The sequence below is a fragment of the Oncorhynchus mykiss genome, chromosome 11 (assembly GCF_013265735.2).
Source record: "Oncorhynchus mykiss isolate Arlee chromosome 11, USDA_OmykA_1.1, whole genome shotgun sequence".
NCBI classification, from domain to species: Eukaryota; Metazoa; Chordata; class Actinopteri; order Salmoniformes; family Salmonidae; genus Oncorhynchus; species Oncorhynchus mykiss.
Window position 1 is genome coordinate 80,466,411 of NC_048575.1, and position 20,016 is coordinate 80,486,426.

Below are 20,016 nucleotides of genomic sequence, written 5' to 3' on the forward strand. Positions count from 1 at the left end.
TTTCCTTCCCTAATGAAGACATGTTCTGTTGCTTACTAGTACTACGCTACTGTATGTAAAGAAATTATTATGCAATATATTCCCTGTACTTAATGACATTATTCCCCCCCTCTTTCTCTCTTCTTCCTTTCTTTCTCCTTCCTTTCTCCCTCTCTACTCACTCACTCACTCACTCACTCACTCACTCAGTCTAAGTCATAATGCAATTTCCAACTGTTTGAGTAAGAAAATACTGAAAGCTGTCTCCACCAGCAAAGGCCACACAGTTTGGTGAGTTGTGATTGTTTGCTCACTGTATGTCCTCTGTGTAAATCTTTCTCTATTAGAATTCTATTTTTTTTAATTATTAATTCATGATTGGGAAGTGAGAACAATGTGTTTTTAAGGTGATTTAACGTTTAACAGCGTGCTAGGCTACTCTGTTTTTGTAATATGCAGTATTTTGTATTTGTACAGGCTCACAAACAACAGGATGACAGCCAAACCATGTTCCTGTCGGCATCGTTAAGATGACAGAATCTTTCTCCATGTAATCTTGCACACACACGTCTTTGGGGAAAATTGTCATTCATACCAATATTCATAAAATGTTGGAGGGCATTTTCATTATTGAGAGCTATGTAAAGAGACTTTCCCGAAAGATTTGCCTACTTTTTAGTGAGTTGTTCTGAAAGTAGCGCCCAGGAGACAAAATGGGTCCCCAAAAATGTATACTATGTCATATACTATGTTAGAACAACTACTCATTCAAGGTTTTATTTATTTTTACTATTTCCTACATTGTAGAATAATAGTGAAGACATCAAAACTATGAAATGGCACATATGGAATCATGTAGTAACCAAAAAAGTGTTAAACAAATCAAAATATATTTGAGATTCTTCAAATAGTCACAATTTGCCTTGATGACAGCTTCGCACACTCTTGGCATTCTCTCAACCAGCTTCACCTGGAATGCTTTTCCAACAATCTTGAAGTAGTTCCCACATATGCTGAGCACTTGTTGGATGCTTTCCCTTCACTCTGAGGTCCGACTCATCCCAAACCATCTCAGTTGAGGTCGGGTGACTGTGGAGGCCAGGTCATCTGATGCAGCACTCCATCTCTCTCCTTCATGGTAAAATATCCCTTACACAGCCTGGAGGTGTATTGGGTCATTATCCTGTTGAAAAACAAATGATAGTCCCACTAAGCCCAAACCAGATGGGATGGCGTATCGCTGCAGAATGCTGTGGTAGCCATACTGGTAAAGAGTGCCTTCAATTCTAAATAAATCACAGACAGTGTCACCAGCAAAACACCTCTGCACCAACACGCCTCCTCCTCATTGCTTCATGGTGGGAACCACAAATGTGGAGATCATCTGTTCACCTACTCTGCGTCTCACAAAGACACGGCGGTTGGAACCAAAAATCTCACATTTGAACTCCAGACCAAAGGACAGATTTCCACCAGTCTAATGTCCATTGCTCGTGTTTCTTGGCCCAAGCAAGTCTCTTCTTATTATTGGTGTTCTTTAGTATTGGTTTCTTTATAGCAATTTGACCATGAAGGCCTGATTCACACAGTCTCTTCTGAACAGTTGATGTTGAGATGTGTCTGTTTCTTGAACTCTGTGAATCATTTATTTGGGATGCAAATTCTGAGGCTGGTAACTTATCATCTGCAGCAGAGGGAACTCTGGGTCTTCCTTTCCTGTGGCGGTCCTCATGAGAGCCAGTTTCATCATAGCGCTTGATGGTTTTTGCGACTGCACTTGAAGAAACTTTCAAAGTTTTTGACATTTTCCGTATTGACTGACCTTCATGTCTTAAAGTAATGATGGACTGTCATTTGTCTTTGCTTACTTGAGCTGTTCTTGCCATTATATGGACTTGGTCTTTTACCAAATAGGGATATCTTCTGTATACCTGTAACGGCTTTTGGTGGAAGAAGGTGAGGACCAAGGTGCAGCGTGGTACGTGTTCATATTTCCTTTAATTAACTGAACACTAAATACAAAAGAACAAGAGAATAAATGAAAACCGAAACAGTCCCATATGGTGCAAACACTGAAACGGAAAACAACCCATAGTGGGAAAACAGGCTGCCTAAGTATGGTTCTCAATCAGAGACAACGATAGACAGCTGCCTCTGATTGGGAACCATACCAGGCCAAACACCTAGAAATATAACACAGAACAAAACAGAATGCCCACCCCAACTCACGCCCTGACCAAACTAAAACAGAGACATAAAAAGGAACTAAGGTCAAGACGTGACAAAACCACCCCTACCTTGTCACAAGACAACTGATTGGCTCAAACGCACTAAGAAGGAAAGAGATTCCACAAATTCACTTTTTAGAAGGCTCACCTGTTAATTGAAATGCATTCCAGGTGACAACCTCATGAAGCTGGTTGAGAGAATGACAAGAGTATTCAAAGCTGTCATCAAGGCAAAGGGAGGCATATTTCATAGTTTTGATGTCTTCACTATTATTCGATTACCTGTTAGATATTGCTGCACTGTCGGAACTAGAAGCACAAGCATTTCGCTTCACTCGCAATAACATCTGCTAATATTATTTTATTTTATAAAAAAAAAAAAACATTTTTATCAGGAAATACAAACTACCGATCAAAAGTTTTAGAATAACTACTCATTCAAGGGTTTTTCTTTATTTTGACTAGAAAGGTTATGTACAAAATCCATCTTTCATCTGAATTGTAGTAATTTGGATATTGGTTCTATTTGAAGTGTTTATACAAACATACTGGTCCAATAAAATCCTTTTGTTGTAAAAAATTGTCATTTTAATCCATAGAGACGTGAAGGAGAAGCTCGTCGGATGTTGATCTCTTCTCGGCTGAGTCCTCATTTGGGACCAAATAATCGATTGCTATTTCATTGCAGTTCACCCAACATTATTAGGCTCTGCTAGAGTCTCCTCTGTTCCTTAAAATCACCCTGGAATAGGTCTGTTTTATAATCAACTGAATACAATTTAATATACAAATATCTCAAAACAGCAGATATAACTAATGAGTACATCTAAACCATTCCAGTTGCAAAGAGGAACCAGACAAGTGTGTCCATTTTCACCGTTGTTATTTACAGGGCATCAAGTATACATGATGCCATCATAACATTATTCTCAATGCTGATGCCCCTTCGACCAATTAGAAAAGGACGGGATACAACATGTGTTTCCATTCGTTGCTGTCGAAAAAGAAAACCCTGCGACTCTAATTTTTTCCCAACATGTTTACATTAATTATAAGTAGTCCCTTTTCACAGTGTGTACTCAAATAGCTTCTGAAGTTTTGTTGCTTGTATGATCATTAATGGTACGGCTGTTTACATTTTGGAGGTACAAGGTTTACTTACTGTACATCAGCGACGATTTGTCAGTTTTAATCATATCAAAAACAGTCTTAACATCTTTCATTTGTCAATTTTGAGATGAAATATTTTGCGGATATGTGATGATAGTATAACAGGCCAGAGCTCTTGAGAGTATAGCTGTGTTCTGTAACAATGGGCATATCATTTTCAGTGCTCTGAATCTGAAATTTGACAGCACTAAAATGTCCATCTTTTAAAATATTCTGTATGTTGATTAATTGCAGGTAAAATGATTGTGGGACAGTTATTCAGCCCTTGTTGGTTACATCACAATGTCAACCACTCTGATCCCAGAGGCTACTGATCTTGTTATTGGCCAGTCCAAGACGCTTGACTTTATCCCTCAAGGCTTCACGTTTCCGGCCAATCTCTGATTCCTCCTTCAGCATCTCGTCCAAGTCTTCTCTGTTCAGCAGGCCCAGCATCTCACTGGACAGGATCCTGGCTGACTCCTTCAGGATGAAGTAACGGATCAGCATGGGCACCTGGTCCGCCAGTCGCTGCACCACGATCTGAGAGAGAGGTAGGCGGGAGAGGAGAGGAAGGGCGCGAGGGAGAGGACTAACGATTTAGATGTAAACATTGGTTTCGTCAAAGCTAGCGTGTGAACATCAGAGCTAGTTAGCGATCGAGTTGTTATGGGTTAATTAGTTGGGGTTAATTAGCGACTTAAGAGTCCGCTATTTTAGCCACTACGGTTGGTAGAATTAAAGGGGTTGGCTTAGATTAACAACACGCTGGGATTCGTACTGCTGCCGTCCTAACCATCTCCAATTCATCTTTTCATTCAAAATACAATCTGTCATCACTGGCGCTAGAGACGGCTGCCTGGCACAACTCCTCCTGCGCTCTTTAATCTACGTCTACTGACATTTGGATCTCCATGTTGTAACTAGCGTTGCGTTGTACCTCAAAGTATGAATTGAGGAGTTCAGGGTACTTGCTCCTGGTGTCATAACCAGAGCAGTCGGTTTTCCCTGGGGTTTCCTTCTGTGCTGGCGTCAGTGTTCGGGCAAAGATTTCATCCTGTGTGTACATCTGCATCTCCATCTCAAACTGCTCCTCGATCCTGTCCATCACAGTGGTTAACTGCTGTTTCTGGATGTCATCAATGTTGGTCTAGGAGATCAAACAAAGAGTAAGGATGTAGTATATATATAAAAACCAATATTTTAAAAAAATGAGGTAAAAACAACAAATTTCACGTAATAGGCGTAGAAACGCTATTCACAAAATAAAATTACGTTAAAAACAAAAAAACAGCATTTAGACGGATGAGCAGTGTGTATTGTGACATCATACCACAGTTGTTAATGTACTGTTACGTTACCATTGAAAAACGCTGAAGGCAAGGATAATTCTCAAAGCTGTTTTTGGACACAACAAAAAAGTGCTTCTGCACCAGATCTGGAAAAACGCATACAAATGCATACGTTAAGGACTTATGATGTTTTCCCTTACCTCCATCACTAAGGTACTATTCAATTCCCTTACCTCCGTCACTAAGGTACTATTCAATTCCCTTACCTCCATCACTAAGGTACTATTCAATTCCCTTACCTCCATCACTACGGCACTATTTAATTCCCTTACCTCCACCACTAAGGCACTATTCAATTCCCTTACCTCCATCACTAAGACACTATTCAATTCCCTTACCTCCATCACTAAGGTACTATTCAATTCCCTTACCTCCACCACTAAGGTACTATTCAATTCCCTTACCTCCACCACTAAGGTACTATTGAATTCCCTTACCTCCATCACTAAGGCACTATTCAATTCCCTTACCTCCACCACTAAGACACTATTCAATTCCCTTACCTCCATCACTAAGGTACTATTTAATTCCCTTACCTCCATCACTAAGGCACTATTCAATTCCCTTCCCTCCACCACTAAGACACTATTTAATTCCCTTACCTCCACCACTACGGCACTATTCAATTCCCTTACCTCCACCACTAAGGTACTATTCAATTCCCTTACCTCCATCACCTCCACCACTAAGGTACTATTCAATTCCCTTACCTCCACCACGAAGGTACTATTCAATTCCCTTACCTCCACCACTACGGCACTATTCAATTCCCTTACCTCCACCACTAAGGTACTATTCAATTCCCTTACCTCCATCACTAAGACACGATTCAATTCCCTTACCTCCACCACTAAGGCACTATTCAATTCCCTTACCTCCACCACTAAGGCACTATTCAATTCCCTTACCTCCACCACTAAGGCACTATTCAATTCCCTTACCTCCACCACTAAGGCACTATTCAATTCCCTTACCTCCATCACTAAGGCACTGTTCAATTCCCTTACCTCCACCACTAAGGCACTATTCAATTCCCTTACCTCCACCACTAAGGTACTATTCAATTCCCTTACCTCCATCACTAAGGTACTATTCAATTCCCTTACCTCCATCACTAAGGTACTATTCAATTCCCTTACCTCCATCACTAAGGCACTGTTCAATTCCCTTACCTCTGTAAGACTAAGGCACTATTCAATTCCCTTACCTCCACCACTAAGGCACTATTCAATTCCCTTACCTCCACCACTAAGGCACTATTCAATTCCCTTACCTCCACCACTACGGTACTATTCAATTCCCTTACCTCCACCACTAAGGCACTATTCAATTCCCTTACCTCCACCACTAAGGCACTATTCAATTCCCTTACCTCCATCACTAAGGCACTATTCAATTCCCTTACCTCCATCACTAAGGCACTATTCAATTCCCTTACCTCCACCACTACGGTACTTTTCAATTCCCTTACCTCCACCACTAAGGCACTATTCAATTCCCTTACCTCCACCACTAAGGCACTATTCAATTCCCTTACCTCCACCACTAAGGCACTATTCAATTCCCTTACCTCCACCACTAAGGCACTATTCAATTCCCTTACCTCCACCACTAAGGCACTATTCAATTCCCTTACCTCCACCACTAAGGCACTATTCAATTCCCTTACCTCCATCACTAAGGCACTATTCAATTCCCTTACCTCCATCACTAAGGCACTATTCAATTCCCTTACCTCCATCACTAAGGCACTATTCAATTCCCTTACCTCCATCACTAAGGCACTATTCAATTCCCTTACCTCCATCACTAAGGCACTATTCAATTCCCTTACCTCCATCACTAAGGCACTATTCAATTCCCTTACCTCCATCACTAAGGCACTATTCAATTCCCTTACCTCCATCACTAAGGCACTATTCAATTCCCTTACCTCCATCACTAAGGCACTATTCAATTCCCTTACCTCCACCACTACGGTACTTTTCAATTCCCTTACCTCCACCACTAAGGCACTATTCAATTCCCTTACCTCCACCACTAAGGCACTATTCAATTCCCTTACCTCCACCACTAAGGCACTATTCAATTCCCTTACCTCCACCACTAAGGCACTATTCAATTCCCTTACCTCCACCACTAAGGCACTATTCAATTCCCTTACCTCCACCACTAAGGCACTATTCAATTCCCTTACCTCCATCACTAAGGCACTATTCAATTCCCTTACCTCCATCACTAAGGCACTATTCAATTCCCTTACCTCCATCACTAAGGCACTATTCAATTCCCTTACCTCCATCACTAAGGCACTATTCAATTCCCTTACCTCCATCACTAAGGCACTATTCAATTCCCTTACCTCCATCACTAAGGCACTATTCAATTCCCTTACCTCCATCACTAAGGCACTATTCAATTCCCTTACCTCCATCACTAAGGCACTATTCAATTCCCTTACCTCCATCACTAAGGCACTGTTCAATTCCCTTACCTCCATCACTAAGGCACTATTCAATTCCCTTACCTCCACCACTAAGGCACTATTCAATTCCCTTACCTCCACCACTAAGGTACTATTCAATTCCCTTACCTCCATCACTAAGGTACTATTCAATTCCCTTACCTCCATCACTAAGGTACTATTCAATTCCCTTACCTCCATCACTAAGGCACTGTTCAATTCCCTTACCTCTGTAAGACTAAGGCACTGTTCAATTCCCTTACCTCTGTAAGACTAAGGCACTATTCAATTCCCTTACCTCCACCACTAAGGCACTATTCAATTCCCTTACCTCCACCACTAAGGCACTATTCAATTCCCTTACCTCCACCACTAAGGCACTATTCAATTCCCTTACCTCCACCACTAAGGCACTATTCAATTCCCTTACCTCCACCACTAAGGTACTATTCAATTCCCTTACCTCCATCACTAAGGTACTATTCAATTCCCTTACCTCCATCACTAAGGCACTGTTCAATTCCCTTACCTCCATCACTAAGGCACTATTCAATTCCCTTACCTCCACCACTACGGTACTTTTCAATTCCCTTACCTCCACCACTAAGGCACTATTCAATTCCCTTACCTCCACCACTAAGGCACTATTCAATTCCCTTACCTCCACCACTAAGGCACTATTCAATTCCCTTACCTCCACCACTAAGGCACTATTCAATTCCCTTACCTCCACCACTAAGGCACTATTCAATTCCCTTACCTCCACCACTAAGGCACTATTCAATTCCCTTACCTCCATCACTAAGGCACTATTCAATTCCCTTACCTCCACCACTACGGCACTATTCAATTCCCTTACCTCCACCACTACGGTACTATTCAATTCCATTACCTCCATCACTAAGGCACTATTAAATTCCCTTACCTCCATCACTAAGGCACTATTCAATTCCCTTACCTCCATCACTAAGGCACTATTCAATTCCCTTACCTCCATCACTAAGGCACTATTCAATTCCCTTACCTCCATCACTAAGGCACTATTCAATTCCCTTACCTCCATCACCAAGGCACTATTCAATTCCCTTACCTCCATCACCTCCATCACTAAGGCACTATTCAATTCCCTTACCTCCACCACTACGGCACTATTTAATGTTGCTTTATTGGCATGACATTCAGGCATTATGTATTTCCAAAGCATCCAAAACATTTACAATTACAAGACATACAAATGGAAAGAAAAATGAAAAACACGAATGGGAGTGTTTGTTGTCTTCGACTAGCAGGGGGTCTCTGGACGGCTGTGTCATTCACCTCCTACACCCGAACCCCCCCACCACGGAGTGAGGATCAGTATCACGTGGAGGTAATGAAGTGTTTTGTGTGTTTAAAAAATATATATATATATCAAAAGTAAATAATGTAATGATGTACATCCAAAGAATAGCGTGTGTGTGTGTGTTCTATCTAATGGTCACTCACTGTCCCTCACTAATGGTCACTCACTGTCCCTAAACATGATTAAATATTGGTATCTAATGGTCACTCACTGTCCCTCAAGCTATGACATGATGAAATATTTTTTGCCAAATATTAGTGTATTAAAAACAAAATCAGTATAGTAAAAAATGAAGTGAAAGTACCTTTGATTTTCTGTAGTGTGTCCATAGCTGGATTTTTCAGTTCCCCCACCAGTTTCTGAACTACACTTTCAAATAAAGTGTAGTTATTGAAACCTGGGAGTTCTCGTCCTCTGTGCTTCTGGTCAAATTCATTGACCACATCTTGGGTCATTTTGTGGTCTAAATTGAGGTAAATGGAAGTTAATCATTTTTGGGGGGTAAAATAAATTAAATAATGATAAATAAATACTATTGTGTTCCATTACTTATAGCGAATAAGAATTGATTTATGAGGGGGTGCATGCTTACACACTTACCAGCATTGCATATGTTTATAGTATAAGTACAAACTATGAATATTTGTGAAATAAAGTGAAAATAGTTATTGCTGTGCAATATCCCGACCGATAACCTGTTTAGCGATTTAAAATGGTGTACTTACAACCTGCCCTGGAGTGTCCAAGCTTTTCAAACCATTTTGCAAATATGTTTTGCATGTTAATGAATAGATTTTCATCGTTCTTCAGCTCCCCTCTGCACAGCTGATCAATCTTGTAATTGAACTGTTTTATCACCTGAAACAGACCACAGTAAATAACAGGTGAAACAGACCACAGTAAATAACAGGTGAAACAGACCACAGTAAATAACAGGTGAAACAGACCACAGTAAATAACAGGTGAAACAGACCACAGTAAATAACAGGTGAAACAGACCACAGTAAATAACAGGTGAAACAGACCACAGTAAATAACAGGTGAAACAGACCACAGTAAATAACAGGTGAAACAGACCACAGTAAATAACAGGTGAAACAGACCACAGTAAATAACAGGTGAAACAGACCACAGTAAATAACAGGTGAAACAGACCACAGTAAATAACAGGTGAAACAGACCACAGTAAATAACAGGTGATGTGGTTTTTTTTTTAAACCAACTTTACAGACTCAAGCTTTTATTTTATTTGAAAATGAATCGGCGCCCGATTCATACCGATACAACTTTATATTAATGATGACAGCTGATAGGTTGAGTGATTACTCACCTCAATAAGGTACTTCCTCTTCCCTACAGGATCCACGGGAGGACCACCCTCATACTTAGTCAATTCCGTCTGATAAACCCACAGCTGCTGTTTTATCTGATCAGCCATCTGTGGCATGGATTTCTGAAAGACAAAAATATATATATATGATATATAACATTATTGTCATTCAAGAAACCTGTTGGTACTAGGGGGCAGTATTTTCATTTTTGGAAAAATAACGTTCCCAAATTAAACAGGATATTTTGTCAGGACAAGATGCTAGAATATGCATATAATTGACAGCTTAGGATAGAAAACACTCTAAAGTTTCCAAAACTGTAAAAATATTGTCTGTGAGTATAAAGCCTGAGAAAAATCCAATCCGGAAGTGACTCATCTTTTGAAAGCCCTGCGTTCCGATGTGTCCCTATTGAGCTGTGAATGCCCGATCAACCAGATTACGCTTTCTACGTATTCCCCAAGGTGTCTACAGCATTGTGACGTAGTTTTACGCATTTATGTTGAAGAATACCCGTAGGTGGCTTCATTGCGCAAGTGGTCACCTGATGCTCCCAGAGAAATTCTCGGGTAAAATACAGAGGTAGCCATTATTCCAATCGCTTCTACTGAGAAACCAATTGTCCCGTTGATATATTATCGAATAGATATTTGAAAAACACCTTGAGGATTGATTATAAACAACGTTTGCCATGTTTCTGTCGATATTATGGAGCTAATTTGGAATATTTTTGGCGTTGTCGTGACCGCAATTTCCGGTTGATTTCTCAGCCAAACGTGAAGATCAAACGGAGATATTTCGCCTAAAAAATAATATTTTGGGAAAAAATTTACTTTGGCTATCTACCTGGGAGTCTCGTGAGTGAAAACATCCGAAGTTCATCAAAGGTAAACGATTTAATTTGATTGCTTTTCTGATTTCCGTGACAAGGTTGCCTGCTGCTAGCAAGGCATAATGCTATGCTAGGCTATCATAAACTTACACAAATGCTTGTCTAGCATTGGCTGTAAAGCATATTTTGAAAATCTGAGATGACAGGGTGATTAACAAAAGACTAAGCTGTGTTCCAATATATTTCACTTGTGATTTTCATGAATAGGAAGATTTTGATGGAAGATTTATGTCCGTTGCGTTATGCTAATTAGTGTCAGATGATGACAACGGTCCCGTTCACGGGATGGGGTGTCACTGGAGGTTAAGCACCTATTCTGGTTGCTACTGCCCCCTGGGGATGGGATGTGGAAGTGTTCTATCTAACTGTGCTCCTTAAGCAAATAACTACCTCCATTCCAAACTAGAATGCATAAGGGACAGATGATTAGAAGTTGGCCTAACTTGGATGTGGTTGACCAGGGTTTGGGTGAGTCTAGCGGCTAGGCACTTGGTGGTTACCCTTTCTTCATCCAGGAGGGAGCTATACATTGAAAAAGAGAGAGACAAGATATAGTGGAAGAACATACATTGTACCTTTAGTGTCAAGAGGTCGAGAAACAGGTAAACGGTTCACCTGAATTCGTCGTGATTTTCGAAGAAGTCCCTCTCCTCCTCGATGGCGTCATTTATGGTGACGCCATCGTTAATTTGTTTCTGACCACGACATTTCACAATGACGTAGCCCATATTGAGAGGGATGATTTTATTGCGAACAATGTCCAACACGTCCTTCTCTGTCCCCCTGTCAATCAGGTCTGGCTTCGTCAGAATGGCTGTAAGACAGAAAAAGACACACATAAGGAAAGCATTACTCTTAGAGCAACAACAACAACAACAACATTGAAGACATTTCAGTGCAAATAAACCTTCCCTGTAGTATGTTGTTATTATTTAGTCTACTTTGTATGATTTCTTTACCCAGAGTTCTTGTGCCTTCAGGATCCACTTCTTTGGCCATTTTCAGAGCTTCTGTTGTTGCTATGTCAACATTGCATGGCACCACCACCAAGTTAATGGTTTTTTGTTTTGATAATATTTTCAGAATGAGACGTTTAATCTAGAGAGAAAAGCCAGAAGACATGACTGGTGTGGTTTTGTTTTATCAATCTTTGGTAATGTCACTTTTTATGGATGTTTTATGTATTGATATGTCTATCACACTACTTGAATCGAAAAAAAGATTGGCTAAAATCCGAAAGTTATCAAAATCAAGTCTCACTTGGGCTCCAATGTCTTCGGGTTGTCCTTGTACTGGTACCCTGGCGATCCCAGGTAAGTCTATCAGTGTCAGGTCACACACTGAAGAGGACATGATCTTCAAACTGATCAGTTCATCACATATACCCACTCCCTCTCCTGCTAACTCGTTCTGGGCTGTTAAATCAAATTGAAGAAATATGTACAGTGGGGCAAAAAAGTATTTAGTCAGCCACCATAATTTGCAAATTAATTAATTAAAAATCCTACAATGTGATTTTTCTGGATTTTTTTTCTCCCTCATTTTGTCTGCCATAGTTGAAGTGTATCTATGATGAAAATTACAGGCCTCATCTTTTTAAGTGGGAGAACTTGCACAATTGGTGGCTGATTAAATGACTTTTTTGCCCCACTGTATGTACACTAGAACCTCAACGGTACATTCAGTTATGGATTGACCAGACAAACTAGCAGGCACTATCGAACTGGGACTTTTTTTTTAAAACCCCCCCAACAAAAGCGTCTACAGACCAATGTAAATGTTGTTTACATGTACTAAACACATTGTATATGTTCAAGATCTGGCTAAATGATCAGAAAATGCATGTAAATATGCAATACATCGTTTCTACAGGAGTTTATGCTGTTTTTTAAATAGATTACACAAATCGTAACATTTAATCTAACACTTTTTTTATGCAATACATCGTTTCTACAAGATTTTATGTTATTTTTTAAATAGATTACACAAATCGTAACATTTAATCTAACACTTCTTTATGCAATACATCGTTTCTACAGGAGTTTATGCTGTTTTTTTTTAAAAGTAGATTATACAAATAGTAACATTTAGTCTAACCTTCTTTAACGTGTCCCGCGACTTCTGAGGGGTCACCAATATTAATACGTTTGTCTCTGTATGAGATGACAGCCTTCCACGCCACTCCGCTGACATAACAGAGTCTGAGTTCCAGTGGACACCTGGTGACGATACCTGAAAATTTAACATGAAATTACAATACAACCAACGCTATATACAAATTAAAAGTTTTCTGGTGAGCATTGATCTGTGCAGGCGCAGACTGAAACAATCATTCAGGCCGGGAATTTGACTCCATCCCAAGCCACCCTGTTCACGCAAACCACCAGAACACTCATTTTGTAGGCTAACCCTATTTGTTGATGTAACGGATACCAAACTGGTTATAAATTTGGCCACTATGTTCATCTGGGAAGAAAGTTATCCACATTACAAAATACAAACATTTGGGACTTACCAACAAGTAGCCTATCTGAACACTTGAGTTTTTAAGGTAATGTATGTGCTTTGGGTGCACCCTCATAAACTCTCTAGGAATACACCAATCATAGCACATACAAATGTACAAGGCTAGACACACAAAACAAATCCTTGGACTGAGGACGGGCAACATAATGAAATGGATTTTCAGTGCTTTCGCTGTCCCTTTCTATTTTCTATCTCTCTCTCTGTCTGTCTGTCTCTCTGTGTATGTCTCTCTCTCTCTCTGTCTGTCTCTCTCTCTCTCTCTCTCTCTCTGCACATCTAGTTGCTCTGCAGAATGAGATTAACATTGTAAATAACTTAAACTTGTATTACTTGTGCAGTCATCGATTTGCATGTCCCTCCCCGATTATAGTCCTACTGATAATCTCATAATAAAGCACATATTAATCTAAAATCATAGCCTCCATGTTTAGGTTTGTGCTCTGAGTCTGACTCTGCACTGACCACCATCTCCACGTTCTGCAGGAACACCTGAAGCTCTGGTGCTGCTGCTTCCTTCTGCACCTTTGCAAAGAAAATATTATATTATCATACTCACTATCATTAGTGTATCAGTAGGCTACATTAAGAGTGGTCTCTTAATTTGGAGTGGTCTCTTTTAATTTGGAGTGGCCTCTTTTAATTTGGAGTGGCCTCTTTTAATTTGGAGTGGTCTCTTTTAATTTGGAGTGGCCTCTTTTAATTTGGAGTGGCCTCTTTTAATTTGGAGTGGCCTCTTTTAATTTGGAGTGGCCTCTTTTAATTTGGAGTGGCCTCTTTTAATTTGGAGTGGCCTCTTTTAATTTGGAGTGGCCTCCTTTAATTTGGAGTGGCCTCCTTAAATTTGGAGTGGCCTCTTTTAATTTGGAGTGGCCTCTTTTAATTTGGAGTGGCCTCTTTTAATTTGGAGTGGCCTCTTTTAATTTGGAGTGGTCTCTTTAATTTCTCCCAGAGCTGTATATGATTGTAGTAACTTGTAATAATGGTACTAATGGTGTTAATGATCTTTGTCATTGCCTGTGCTGTGTCACACAGGCTACTGTGTTGCGTTCATTATGTTTTATGGTTAGGTTACTGTAGCCTGTTTCGCTGTACAGTGGATGTGCACTTTCCCTAGTTTATGTGGCATGAGTCATGACCTAATGCTGGCAAGTCCATAGTCTAGACTGACTTTTTTTTTACTAGTTGAAACATATTGCCTTCAATGTCATATTATGATCGCTATGTTGCACTCATTGCTATGATATAATTCCTCCACGAAGACGTAAGACGTGCAAACTGTTTAGTCTACCGGCCGTTGTATCACTATTATTAGCTAGGCTACTTAGTTAGACATGCTGGGTGTTAGTGTGTGTGTGTGTCAGTGGTTTAGCTAGTGTTTTTGACTGACCTGGTCCCTTACTGGCGAACATGTCACTTATTTTGCAGCGTCTGTGGCAAGGGCCTTTCTCTTTTTTGTTATATTCTCTCCCTCTCTGCTCCACCTTCCCTCTTCTGACCGTCCATTTCGCCGTGCGACTTGTCTAAAATGTTATCCGTAGAGAGGCAGGTAGACCGTAGACGGTTGGCTATGTGCGTTGCGGAGAGACCTGATGTAATTTTTGGTGCGGGGACACTGCAGCGAGATTCGCGCCTTATGCGTGGATTCTAGTCGCGCCTTATGCGTGGATTCTAGTCGCGCCTTATGCGTGGATTCTAGTCGCGCCTGAGGCGTGGATTCTAGTCGCGCCTTATGCGTGGATTCTAGTCGCGCCTGAGGCGTGGATTCTAGTCGCGCCTGAGGCGTGGATTCTAGTCGCGCCTGATGCGTGGATTCTAGTCGCGCCTGAGGCGTGGATTCTAGTCGCGCCTGAGGCGTGGATTCTCCGTCAACTCATTTTTTTATTTTACCTTTATTTAACTAGGCAAGTCAGTTAAGAACAAATTCTTATTTTCAATGACGGCCTAGGAACAGACAAGGGGCAGCTGGCAGGGGCAGCTCCTTCTCTATCCCAATGGATCTCAGGTAGTCTATTCCTGCTTGCTATATTATTGCTGGTTAAATTGACTATTCACCGCAGGCCAAAATTACCCTCAGGCCACCGGGAAATGTCCCGGTGCTCCCGACGGCCAGTCCGCCATTGGATCTGTGTCAGGTCTTGTGGAAACTCTGTTAGGTACATGCGTGGAATTGCTATTTGAAGTGGGGACAACAGTATACCACTGTCAGGGCAGCCAGGAGGGATAAATGCACAGCAGAAGTAAGTCAATGCACCAGTATTAAAAACTTTTTTTTTTTTTTTTTTAAGTTTGTTGTTTTATTAAATTAAGTATTTTAAATGTCATAGTATATCCTTGTTGGTAACAATGTCACAAGGATAATCTAGTTTAAATTTATAACGAAGCTTTTTTTTGTCAAAATAGACCAACAACAAAACAAAGAAATATCGCCAAAAAAATTAACATTCACTCAAGTAATGGAACAGTTTCGATAACTGGATCGCTATATAGCCTAATAGTTCCATAATAACATTAGACGCCACAGAACAGAGTATCTTACCATTCCCTCTGGGCAGTGCCACCCCAGATAGGGCCTCAAGCACAGAGCTCTTTCCTGAACTCTGGTCTCCCACCACAGCAATGGATGGCAGAGGCAGCTCCTTCTCTATCCCAATGGATCTCAGGTAGTCTATTAAGTCAATGTAGGGCCTGACCCGCTCAGCCATCTGGTCCTGGAATTGTCCACTTATTGGTTCACTGGAAAAAGCATTTAAAGCAATGAAATGTGCTTCTACATCTGCATTGCTTGCTTGTTTGGGGGGGGGGGGGGGGGGGGGGGGGTTAAGCTGGGTTTCTGTATAAGCACTTTGTGACATCGGTTGATGTAAAAAAAGGGCTTTATAAAGACATTTGATTGATTGGTTGATTGAAAGGATGAATGATTATTTGAAATGACCAATGTATGGCTAAATAGATTTTCCTCTAATTGAAACATACAATGCACAAAGGAACCATAACATGTTCTATTCATTACATTTAGATTTACACACTGTTTACTTAATATATGCCTGAATAATTATCATGGACTAAAGATTGAATCCTTTTGCCAAATGCAGGTATTCAAAAAAATGTAGTTACACATGCAGATTTTATTTTATTATTATAATTTTTTAAAATTAGTATTATTATTATTTTAATAAATGAGAGTTTTCAGAATATCTTCAAATTTTGTGAGCAATACAGTGTTTCTGTATATTGTTACGGTGCCTAAAGAAGTTAGAAATGAAGCCAGTATGTCATTACCACAACCTGCAATAACGTTACACCTGATCCATCCTCATGATTTGTCTATTTAACATTACCTTGTTTATTATCCTTTCCCTCTCAACACAATATATCATCCAATCATATTTTACATTTAGATTATGACTGTTTACTGTTGTAATTTATGTACATGCCCAGTTCCTAAACTTAGAATTTGTATCAACAAAATCATATAAAATATCAAAATATTGTACACAAGAACTATTCAACAAGTGGTTTGGATTCGTTTTAAAATAATCTCACCTCATTTTTAAAAAAGTGAATTGCCAAGGAAACAACAAAAAAAGAGTTAATAAGAGTATGTTCTCTTGGATGAAATCACTTCTATGAAAACGACATGCTCAATCACATGCATTTTGTCCCGAATACCCATAAACCTCAGCGTAGTTGTGATATTGTTCCAAAGTGCTTGCACACCACCCATTCTTTTTCCTGATTGCTGACGGTGATATCCTCGGAGTTGTAAAATAATATTGGTGGCATTCTAGAACATTCTACTTACACCAACGGTCAAACTTGCAAATTGAAGTAGTTTGGGTGTCAGGGGTAAATATTTAGAAGTTTGCCCCCCCCCCCTAAAAAAAATGTGTGCTGTCTGTTTTCTACTTCCAAAGTGATCTCTAATAAGTTTACAATAACAAAATACTTTAAAAAAAAAAAGGAATTTAAAGGGGCATTAAGCAAAAATAAACAAATAAACCTGGTAAAATAAACGGTCTATCTGGCGAGTGGTGGAAGTCATTAACGTCCGTTTGAGTCCCAGAATCGACTAAAAACTGTAAATTGGATAACTTTGGTCATGAAGTCAGCATTTTTTTTTTTTTTACGAGAATATCTGAGATTTAAGGAATCGATGACGTCTCCACTTTCCTTGGCATATTTAATGGTTGGGTTTTGATTTCAATCACGCCCACTAACACAGGATGGTAATGCCTAGGGTACAAAGCTACTTGTATTCGTAAAATTGTCAGTTTATAGACTTGGATAGGATTATACAAAAAATCAGAAAAAAACAAACAGAAGTGTTTTAAAATTCCCCAAAATTCTCTTCTCGGTCAAATTTCTTAATGAGGCAGAAGAAAATCAAGGTGAAATCAGTCAGTTCAACATTTCAGATCCCTGGCGGAGAAAGGAAACAGTGAGTGGACGTAACTTTTATCTCTATAGGAAGAGCCAATCAGATCATCGGTTTCACTGATCAACTCAGCAACAATAACGGCTTTACATAACAGTTTCAGTTGGCAACATTTTGAAGAATGCAATCGATATAAACCGTAATCATTTTAGAACCATCCGACTTTTATTGAGATCTATAAACTGTATGGCTGCTTCCCTGACATTCTCACCTACATTCACCTTCGTCAGTTAAACTTTGTCTCATTAAAAATGTGTTTCTTAATGTATTTTTGTGTGTGTTTTTGCCATCTTTAGCAACAACAACAAAAAAATCATTCTTAAAAATCTCAGGTTTCCGGGTTTAAGTCTTGGCCAGGGTCACCCCTGATTTCGCCAGAGACCTACATTGGTGTCAGAAATGGGATTGCACTGAGTGAGGCCAATTAAACTGTTTTCTGTAGACGAAGAAAGGGTGTAGTGTAGTGACTGTACAATACCTAGCGACTTTTCAAAAGAGGTTTTGACCTTTTTTGGCATATTGGTTTAAAGGGTCGTTCCATGAAATTAGTGCCTTTTGCGTCAGTTCGATATTTTAAGTATAAATTGTGCACAAATATAGAATTTTTCAAAAGCCTGTGATATTGCATGAAGTGCCCTTTAATATAGACCACATGAACAATTCAATAAATCCGATTGTGTTATATGAATAAAGACTTGCTAATTCATAATTTTGACATATCTTCTAGGATGATTTTAATCCACCTAAGCCCCCAAAAATTTCTCCAAGTCTCACAATCGTTGTAACGCAACCATGTCCCTCATTTTAAGGTCTACCCTGTTACGTGAACGGAACTCTTGTTTTAATATGGTGAATAGTTTTTTTTCTCCAAAAGCAGGTGAGCTGGTTCTACTCTGTCTGGTGTTTTTGTGGTGGAAAACTGAGCAAGTTGAGCATAACACATAAACCCTGTTAACCGTAGATAGACAGGATAGAAACGTTTCTAACAATTTCTATTTTTTTTTGTGAAGCTTGTTTTCAATTGCCCCTCTCTGTTGCACACAACAAGCTTGCATTCCCCCTGTCACAAAGGGGATTTATGGCTGATTTAGGATTATTTCAATCCCTATTACTTTAATAGGCCCTTACTATAGATACAGTGCCTTGCGAAAGTATTCGGCCCCCTTGAACTTTGTGACCTTTTGCCACATTTCAGGCTTCAAACATAAAGATATAAAACTGTATTTTTTTGTGAAGAATCAACAACTAGTGGGACTCAATCATGAAGTGGAACGACATTTATTGGATATTTCAAACTTTTTTAACAATGCCGAAACTGAAAAATTGGGCGTGCAAAATGATTCAGCCCCTTTACTTTCAGTGCAGCAAACTCTCTCCAGAAGTTCAGTGAGGATCTCTGAATGATCCAATGTTGACCTAAATGACTAATGATGATAAATACAATCCACCTGTGTGTAATCAAGTCTCCGTATAAATGCACCTGCACTGTGATAGTCTCAGAGGTCCGTTAAAAGCGCAGAGAGCATCATGAAGAACAAGGAACACACCAGGCAGGTCCGAGATACTGTTGTGAAGAAGTTTAAAGCCGGATTTGGATACAAAAAGATTTCCCAAGATTTAAACATCCCAAGGAGCACTGTGCAAGCGATAATATTGAAATGGAAGGAGTATCAGACCACTGCAAATCTACCAAGACCTGGCCGTCCCTCTAAACTTTCAGCTCATACAAGGAGAAGACTGATCAGAGATGCAGCCAAGAGGCCCATGATCACTCTGGATGAACTGCAGAGATCTACAGCTGAGGTGGGAGACTCTGTCCATAGGACGACAATCAGTCGTATATTGCACAAATCTGGCCTTTATGGAAGAGTGCCAAGAAGAAAGCCATTTCTTAAAGATATCCATAAAAAGTGTTGTTTAAAGTTTGCCACAAGCCACCTGGGAGACACACCAAACATGTGGAAGAAGGTGCTCTGGTCAGATGAAACCAAAATGGAACTTTTTGGCAACAATGCAAAATGTTATGTTTGGCGTAAAAGCAACACAGCTCATCACCCTGAACACACCATCCCCACTGTCAAACATGGTGGTGGCAGCATCATGGTTTGGGCCTGCTTTTCTTCAGCAGGGACAGGGAAGATGGTTAAAATTGATGGGAAGATGGATGGAGCCAAATACAGGACCATTCTGGAAGAAAACCTGATGGAGTCTGCAAAAGACCTGAGACTGGGACGGAGATTTGTCTTCCAACAAGACAATGATCCAAAACATAAAGCAAAATCTACAATGGAATGGTTCAAAAATAAACATATCCAGGT

The 20,016-nt window shown here is 39.9% G+C and overlaps 3 protein-coding genes across 6 annotated transcripts in view; 2 read left to right on the forward strand and 1 right to left on the reverse strand.

Annotated features, from left to right (window-relative positions):
• Positions 1–852, forward strand: part of LOC110536469 — a 43,260-nt gene extending 42,408 nt beyond the window's left edge. The window contains exons 19-20 of the mRNA XM_036936496.1: positions 190–270; positions 457–852. Of these exons, the coding sequence (XP_036792391.1) occupies positions 190–270; positions 457–508 (133 nt within the window). The 3' untranslated portion in view covers positions 509–852. The remainder of the gene's footprint in view (positions 1–189; positions 271–456) is intronic.
• Positions 853–3,261: 2,409 nt separating this feature from the next.
• Positions 3,262–17,108, reverse strand: LOC110536470 (interferon-induced GTP-binding protein Mx2-like). The gene is made up of 13 exons (XM_021622241.2): positions 16,807–17,108; positions 15,800–15,996; positions 12,835–12,969; positions 11,998–12,152; positions 11,697–11,835; positions 11,353–11,551; positions 11,181–11,259; positions 9,845–9,967; positions 9,240–9,372; positions 8,819–8,977; positions 4,718–4,794; positions 4,297–4,506; positions 3,262–3,899 (listed from the first exon to the last, which is right to left on the reverse strand). Exons 1-13 carry the CDS (start codon positions 16,809–16,811, stop codon positions 3,663–3,665), a joined length of 1,848 nt encoding a protein of 615 aa, XP_021477916.2. The 5' UTR covers positions 16,812–17,108; the 3' UTR covers positions 3,262–3,662.
• On the forward strand, positions 4,802–8,528 carry LOC118937418 (location of vulva defective 1-like). 4 transcript variants are annotated; one of them, XM_036936497.1, is made up of 3 exons: positions 4,802–5,761; positions 5,896–7,314; positions 7,451–8,528. In XM_036936497.1, the coding sequence occupies exons 1-3, from the start codon at positions 4,832–4,834 to the stop codon at positions 8,345–8,347; spliced, it is 3,246 nt and encodes a 1,081-aa protein (XP_036792392.1). In that variant the 5' UTR covers positions 4,802–4,831; the 3' UTR covers positions 8,348–8,528. The 4 variants fall into 4 exon arrangements, with proteins under 4 accessions (XP_036792392.1, XP_036792393.1, XP_036792394.1 ...); XM_036936498.1 differs by having other exon boundaries at positions 5,896–7,281; XM_036936499.1 differs by having other exon boundaries at positions 4,802–5,092; positions 7,451–8,524.
• Positions 17,109–20,016: the final 2,908 nt, after the last annotated feature.

Bases quoted from the DNA above. Each gene is read 5' to 3' on its own strand.
- LOC118937418 (XM_036936497.1), top strand. From the start codon at position 4,832: ATGATGTTTTCCCTTACCTCCATCACTAAGGTACTATTCAATTCCCTT. The intron at 5,762-5,895 runs GTACTATTCAAT...TGTAAGACTAAG, and splicing joins CCCTTACCTCCACCACTAAG to GCACTATTCAATTCCCTTAC. The intron at 7,315-7,450 runs GTACTATTCAAT...TGTAAGACTAAG, and splicing joins CCCTTACCTCCATCACTAAG to GCACTATTCAATTCCCTTAC.
- LOC110536470 (XM_021622241.2), bottom strand. The intron at 9,373-9,844 runs GTGAGTAATCAC...GGTCTGTTTCAG, and splicing joins AGAGGAAGTACCTTATTGAG to GTGATAAAACAGTTCAATTA. The intron at 4,795-8,818 runs GTACTTTCACTT...GCGTTTTTCCAG, and splicing joins CACACTACAGAAAATCAAAG to ATCTGGTGCAGAAGCACTTT.